The sequence below is a fragment of the Peromyscus eremicus genome, chromosome X (genome assembly GCF_949786415.1).
Source record: "Peromyscus eremicus chromosome X, PerEre_H2_v1, whole genome shotgun sequence".
NCBI lineage: Eukaryota > Metazoa > Chordata > Mammalia > Rodentia > Cricetidae > Peromyscus > Peromyscus eremicus.
The window spans coordinates 99,852,337-99,860,129 of record NC_081439.1 but is presented as its reverse complement, the minus strand read 5'-3'; the positions used below and the strand labels follow the sequence as shown (position 1 = coordinate 99,860,129).

General features: G+C 43.2%; 1 protein-coding gene across 1 annotated transcript; it reads left to right on the top strand.

The window, feature by feature from the left end:
* The first annotated feature begins 1,036 nt into the window (after positions 1–1,036).
* On the top strand, positions 1,037–6,224 carry LOC131899432 (homeobox protein Rhox5-like). Its single transcript, XM_059250883.1, has 4 exons — positions 1,037–1,176; positions 1,345–1,750; positions 3,192–3,237; positions 5,993–6,224. Exons 1-4 carry the CDS (start codon positions 1,110–1,112, stop codon positions 6,041–6,043), a joined length of 570 nt encoding a protein of 189 aa, XP_059106866.1. The 5' UTR covers positions 1,037–1,109; the 3' UTR covers positions 6,044–6,224.
* The last annotated feature ends 1,569 nt before the right edge of the window (positions 6,225–7,793 follow it).

Genomic DNA, 7,793 nt, shown 5'->3' with positions numbered 1-7,793 from the left:
GGAAACATAGATGTGCAGCTTTAGTGGTGAAGTGGTTACCAGAACTGTGAGGTAAGTCTTTTCTTGGAGAAGAAATCCAGCACCAGGACTCCAGAATATTCCCATCCCAAAATAGGAACTTCCTGGACACACGCTAGTACTTCAGGGACCCTTCTATTTTAAGAGTGACCAGAACATGTTGGAAATAGTTGGCTGCCTTGGAACCAGTCTGACCACATGCCAGCGAAGGGGCTGCTTGACTGACAGCTCTGGGATGGAGACCAGGGTGTAAAGGCCTGCTCTTGACACTTTGACCATTCAGAGAAGACACCAGAAGTGGGGGGGGGGGCATAACAAGAGAAAGGTGAGGAACCTCAGCACAGGTCTGACAATTCTCACAGCTTTTGCCAGCACTCATGAAGGCTGAACAGTACTACTCAACTCCTCCCCAGTAGCCCTGGTGAAGATGATCCCTCTGATCTGCCTGCTGAGCGGCCAGCAGGCCCTGCAACCCTGCCCAGCTCCTGGAAAGGCAGAGCATGGAAGCATGACAGGCTCTAACTTCATTTTCTGTGAAAGCCCAAAGAAGAACCTCCCAGATAAACACATTAGTTTAATAACCGTTCTCTGCCAAGTACCAGAGACCCAATGTGGAGTACTAGACCAAGAGATATGGTCCACACATTTCCATAAGGCCTCCAGAGCTACTGGGGGATCTTTTCTTACTCCCAGCAAATCGGTTCCTGTAGTTGACCATCACCAATTCCTTAGGAAGATAATTCACCAGGGCAAAAAGATGCATAAAGTTACAACTCGGAAGGGCCCTTCTATACTCCACTTGCCCAGGTGTCATTCCTTCCCTGCAAACACATCCAGCTCACTGAAGCTCCAAACTGCCCTCGATTTTGCACCTCAGAGGCTCAGTCCATAGAAACAGAAGGTTACTCGGAAGCCAGGACAGCACGTCCAGTATTGGATACATGCTAATATAAACCATGGAGCCCGGGTACCGGAAGCTAGGCCTTACTGGATGAGAGGCCTTACTTCCGGAACGGTAGGGGGCTCCAGCTCAGAATCTTCAGGGGCGCTAAAGACGACGAGCCGCAAGCGGCTTCGACAGTGTTCAGAACATGAAGCGTCAAAATGTCGATTACCTGCTTCACGTGGGACCTGACGAGGACGAGGAAAACTGGAGTGGTCAGTGTGTGCTAGGAATGGTGGGTTGGTGATGTCCGTGAGGGGAGAAGTGTCCCTCAGAGGTGACCGGACGGCACTGCTCACTGCCGGCTTCGCCTTCCCTGGCGCCATAGCGACTTCGCACCACCCCGGGCCCTGTCTCCCAATCTTTCTGTTTCCCACTTTCAGGTGCGAAGGCACCCATGGTCTTGCCGGCTGGAGAGGGGAGAAATGAGGAAGCGAGTGAACAGGGCCAGCCTGGGCGGGAAGCCGCAGCAGCGGAAGGGGAAGGAGCCGGAGAATTAAGTGGAGAAGGTCCCTCGGCTGCTGATGCTGTAGGCCTCGAGGATGGCGGGAACCAAGAGGGCGCCAGTGGTGGTGCCCAGGAGAATGAGCAGCGACCTCAGGAGCCGGTTCACGAGGGCATGGGAGACGAGGGTGTGCCGCCCGTGCCAATGCAGTGGTCCTGTGTTCATCCCGTGAGAATGCTGGTTCCTGGATACCGCCCCCGTCACCACCACAGATTCACCCTGGTGCAGCTCCAAGAGCTAGAGAGCATTTTCCAGCGCACTCAATACATCAGCGGCGCAGAAGCGTGAGTACATTGCCTAGCTTGGTCTTCTGTTTTGTGGGGGAATGAAGTAGTACAGGAAGAACTTTCAGCACCTCCAGGTTCTCTTCTTGTCCTTTTTTTTATTACTATACTTTTAAATGTAATTCTTTAATTTCTTTTATTTAAGCCCTCATTTTGTGTGTATGTGTGTGTTGTGCTTGTGTGTGCATGTTCACAACATTGCGCATGTGGAGGACAGATGACAACTTCTGAGAGTTGTTTCTCTTTTTCCATCATGTGTGTCCCCAGTATTGAACTCAGGCATGCAGGCAAGCACCTTTTCCTCTGAGCTGTCTTGCTACAGTGGTGAGTGCCACGGTGAGTGCCAGGCCAGCCTCAGCTACAGAGTGGGAGGCTATCTTTAAAACATTAAAAAATAAAAATAAAATAAAAACAAACCAGGCTGAGTAGGGTAGTACAGGTCTGTAATCTCATTGTTTGGGAATTGGTGGCGGGTAGGTCACAAGTTCAAAGTTATCTCAGTTCTAAAATGAGTTCCAGGCCAGTCCTGACTCCATTAAGCCATTTGGGATTGAAGGTATATTCCACCATACTTCTTTTCTGACAGGGGCAGAGGTATATGTGTGTGTGGTGGGGGGTGACCTTCTCTTCTGCCTTTCTGATACAGGACCTCGCTCTGTAGCAAGGCTGCCCTGGAACTTGCAGGAAGCCTCTTGCCTTGGCTTTCAATCATGCTTGGAATTCAGGTCTGTGTGGCTGGTGTTGTGAGATTTTTATAACATTCATCTGTGTCTGGTGTGATTTTAATATTTATTTACCTGGACTGCCAAGATGGCTCAGCAGGTAAAGGCATTTGTGCCACCAAGCATGAGAACCTGAGTTCCATTCTGAGGACACACATGGAAGAAGAGGACTCCTGCACACTGTCCTCTGACCTCCACACATGCACACACTAAGCAAACAAATGAAAGAAATAAGTGTGGTATTTCGTTTTTCTGATATGTATTATTTGAATATTAAAAATTCTTGGATGCTTTAATTAATCTTTATTTGAGCTTCCTTCTATCCTGACAAAATGCTTCCCACAGATTTTTCCTTGTCGACATTTCTATTGTAGTTTTTGCCTTGTTTTGTGTTGGTTTTAGTTTTTGTTATTGCTTTGTTTGAGTTAAGTTTCCTGGATGACTATACCTAGTGTTAAGAGCACTTCTTTTAAGGTTTTTACTGTCTACATTAGTGGTTTTCAAATTGCTTATTAGAGACATGCTTTGGTTTGCATAGTTATTAATGGTAGTTTGGTAATAAAATAATTTGTTCTAAAAGCCTCAAAATTATCAAAGTAAATATCAGAGAAGGTAGAGAATGAGACAAACATTTTGAAACAAATATAAAATACCTTCTCATATTTAATTCCACATATCCATAGTTCGAAATACTGAATGTCTTCCATTTTTACCCTCAGAGCACGTCTGGCAACATGCATGGGTGTGACTGAAGCCAGACTGCAGGTCAGTAAGCACAGAAAAGCCATTTGATAGGACAGCCTTTCTAGAACTTACTTTATCTGTAGGTCCTGTTGGTTCTCTGGGTCAAATCGTGTTGCTTTTTTAATTTGCTATGTTTCAAAATGCCTTTTTAAAGATTTATCTCTAAAGTGTGTGTGTGTGTGTGTGTGTGTGTGTGTGTGCGCACACACACACCTGTGGAAGCCAGGAGAGGGCATAAATTTCACGGAGCTGGAGTTACACGTATTTATGAACAGCCCAAATGGGTCCTAGGAACTAAACTCAAATCCTCTACAAGACCAGCAATAATTAACCACTAAAGCATCATTCTAGACCACTCAAAATGGCTTTTGAGATTTGTGGTCCTGGTGGGTAGAAAATGGAATAAGAAAGCCCTACCAATCAGGAATGACTCATTTCCAGAAGACACATAACTTCCTAAGGAACAAAGAATATGCTAAGCTATTTTCACTACTTAAGTGTATATACACTACACGTACATGTGTCTTGTGGCTAAATTATTAATGTATGCATTTTAGCTTAGAAAATATGTATACATAATATATAAGATACTGTATTAATTATATACAGGTATGTAGGATATATATGCATACACTGTAAGACTTGATATTCCTTTTTTTTTTTTTTTGGTTTTGGTGTTCAAGACAGGGTTTCTCTGTGTAGCCCTCGCTGTCCTGGAACTCACTCTGTAGACCAGGCTGGCATCGAACTCACAGAGATCCATCTGCCTCTGCCTCTCCCGAGTGCTAGGATTAAAGTTGTATGCCACCACTCCCTGGTCCAGGCAAGACTAGTATTCTGTAGAAAGCATTTCTCTGGTGAATCATAATGTGGTTATGACATATGAATTATTCAAATCAGTGTAGCTAGGGGTATCCATGACACTAATAATAAAAACTAATCATAAATTCTATCCTTACAGGGGGGATTGGTAATAATTCACAGGCTGAACTCATATAACTAATGCAAACTTAGCTTATGGAAATGGAGAAAGTATCTAGTCAGAATACCTAATCTTACTGGTTTTTTAAATTTCTTTATTAGTTCTTTGAAAATTTCCTACATGTTTTGATCATATTCATTCTCCCCCATCCACCCAACTTTGTGTACCGACTTTTTATAACCCATTCAGACTAATTTGTGCTGCCCAAATAATCATTTATATATCCTGATGTTCCAAGAAAACACTATTTCCTTGTGGTCATGCACAGCCTCTGGCTCTTACACTCTTTCTTCCCTCTCTCCCAAAATGATATCCAAGCCTTGGGAAAAAGAAGTGTGGTATATATGTTCCATTTGGGGATGAGAATTCTTCAATCTCTTATTTTCTATGCCTTAGCCAGTTGTAGGTCTCTGTTAATCACCATCTACCAAATATAGAAGTTTCTCTAAAGAGGGCTGAGAAATTCACTGACGTATGGATAGAACAATAAGCCATTAGGAGTCAGTTTAATAGTATTCTCATTTAGCAGTGGAATAGTAATATGTTCTCCCCTAGGACCTATGATCTGTCTAGCCACAGGTTCTTGGTCTTAATAATGGTGACAGGTATGAGTTTCAAAGTGTGGTGTAGTTGAAAGTTTTCCTGTGTCCTGCCTGGCCTGCAGTCTTACCCACTGGTCCCGCAGCTGCTTGGACCCAAATAAACACACACAGGCTAATATTATTTAAAACTATGGCCATGCGAGGCTTCTTGTTATCTAGTTCTTATATCTTAAGTTAACCCATTTCTATATATCTATACTTTGCCACGTGGCTCATGACTTACCCGTACCTTTACATCTTGCTTGTTCTGGTGGTGGCTGGTAGCGTCTCCCATGCTCTGCCTTTCTCCTTCCTCCTCTCTAGTTAAAATGTCCCACATAACCCTATTCTGCCTCACCAGTGGCCAAACAACTTTATTTATCAACCAGCCAGAGCAACACATATACACAGCATACAGAATTACATCACCCATCATTTCCCCTTTTCTTTGTATTCAAAGGGAAGGTTTTAACTTTAACTTAGTAAAATTCCATATAACAAAACAGTTATCAAGCAAGAATTATAGTTATAATATCTAGTCTATTTGTATTTGGCAAAATTAAAGAAGATATCCTATCCTATATTTGTGAGTCTAAGGTTTCAAATCTAATTCATTTTTTATCATAACCAAGGAAAATTGATGGGTGATGTCATTCTGTATGCTGTGAATATGTGTTGCTCTGATTGGTTGATAAATAAAGCTGTTTGGCCAATGGTGAGGCAGAATAGGATTAGGCAGGACATTCTAACTAGAAAAGCATAGCAGGGAGACACCATCGAGCTGCCCAAGGAGCAACATGTAATGCGATGCAGGTAAAGCCATGGAAGATGTGGTGATACATAGATTAATAGTTATGGGATAATTTAAGATATAAGAGCTAGCTAGCAAAAAGCTTGAGCCATGGTCATGCAGCTATAATTAATATAAGCCTCTGTGTGTTTACTTGGGGGGGGTGCGAGTGGGAGAGATTTTGTCCCAGCTGCCAGCATGCCAGGACACAGGAAATTTTTCAGCTACAGTGTGGAGTACAACCTGAATTCAGTTGGAAAATACTTGGTTACTACAACTAGAAAAGAACAAAGTCTGTGTATCTTTATTAGTAGATGATATATTTCTGTAGATTCCTGCTGTTTGTTTTTATTTTTAAGTACTTCAATTGTGGTCCTAAAAGTTTATTGCACTGAACCTGTTCCTTTTTCTCACTCATTGTAGAGATGGTTTTTTAAGAGGAGAGAACAATACAGGAGATATAAGAGGCTATAAGCAATCAGAAGTTCTCCTCCTGCTTCCCAAAATATCTTTCTCTGGAGATTGTGGAGGAGCCTTAGAGAGCCACCCTTGCTCAGAAGCCAGATGCACATGAGATTTGGCTGCCACCAAAACCCTGTTACTACTTGTTGATTTCATTAGTGCTTATATTTGCAATAAAGAGGTGAATTTCCAACATGTGTGTTTTGTGTGTCTTCTGAGATTGTTAAGATACATGTCTAAGTTATCAAGGAAATGTCATTTAAACAGAGTGACAAGGTCTTTTTCCAGGAGGTAACACCTTTAATTCACAGTCAGTAAGCTCTGTATATTACAGATACTTTCCAAGTTTCATAGTAAGGTCACACTGACACACATGTTCTTTTTTGTCACCTTTCATACTGTCCTCACCCCACTCTTACCATAGAGGACCACAAATCTACAAGAAAGACAAAGCAAGATCCTAGGAAGAAACAATGCTTTTTTCCAGTGCAGATGATCCCTGTCACTCATACTCAGGATTTCATTCCAGCCCTGGACTCTGACTGAAACTTTGTAAGAGACCACCCACAGAGTTCATAGTGCACAGGCAATGAAATGGTAACTAGACTCCTCCCAATTATTTTCCCTATCCTCCCTTTCTGTGTGAAACTTCTGTGGCCATAAGCAGCATGGGCCAACAGCTAATTCTGTCATAGGTCTTAGGTGTTGCTGCCAACAACATTCTGTTATTACACCCTTAGCCCCTCAGCCATTGTGTTTACAATAAAGTGCTGAATTCTCAACATGTGTTTCAAGTGCCTTCTAAGATGGTTCAGGTATGTGTCTAAGTTACCAAAGAAATGTCATTTAAATAGACCATGCAGATGTGACTTTTCTTGGTGCTGACAGTTCATAGGACCTCCACTTGCCTTACAAACATTTCCCCCTCCTCATTCTCCATTTGCTGCAGCTGCGGCTTCTCTAGACTCAGGTTGGATAAGCATGGGCTTCTCTTCAGCTCCTGCTACAACCTCCATATGATGGGAGGCTTCACATTTGGAAAGAAGGAAGGGAGAACACATGGCTGAGGACATTTAAGCACAAGGTATACAGGACACTCAGATAACGAAAGTACACTATCTCAGAGCCATGGGGGCAGTTATAAAACATCTCTTCCATTCAGGAATCCTGAACAGCTATCCTTCAAGGAGTTCTCTGAAATGTCTCCCTCTTAGACACTGGCCATGCAGTTCTACCCCACTCACATCTACAGCAAGGCTGCACTCACCGGTGACACCATGACTGCACACTGGAGGAGGCCTCAGGCCCCGACTGCTGTCTGTGTAATGAGAAGATGTGCTGAGGTATCCTGTCACTCCCTAGTCAGGGCTACAGATTTCCACAGGTGGTCACATATGGTCCTCCTGTGGTGTCTTCCTTAGCCCAGGTTACAGTGTTTCTGTTCCATGTTCAATGGCATGTAATTAGACATAAATACTCATCCCTAATTGTCATGGATGGGACACATTCTTAGTCATATGACACTATGCAGCCATCAAGAAAATTGTCAAGCAGACCTGAACAAGGACAACACCAATACAGTTGCTAAGATGTAAGGAGGAAACCTCACAGGGCCTCAGCCCTAGACAAAGAGCTACAGAGGACTGAGGAATACTGAGAGGAGGAAAATTAGTCTTCACCACGGATGAGCTCCCTAACTGGTTACCCAATACCAATTGGTTAGCCCTGAAATCATATACATTATATATATGTGTGTGTGTAC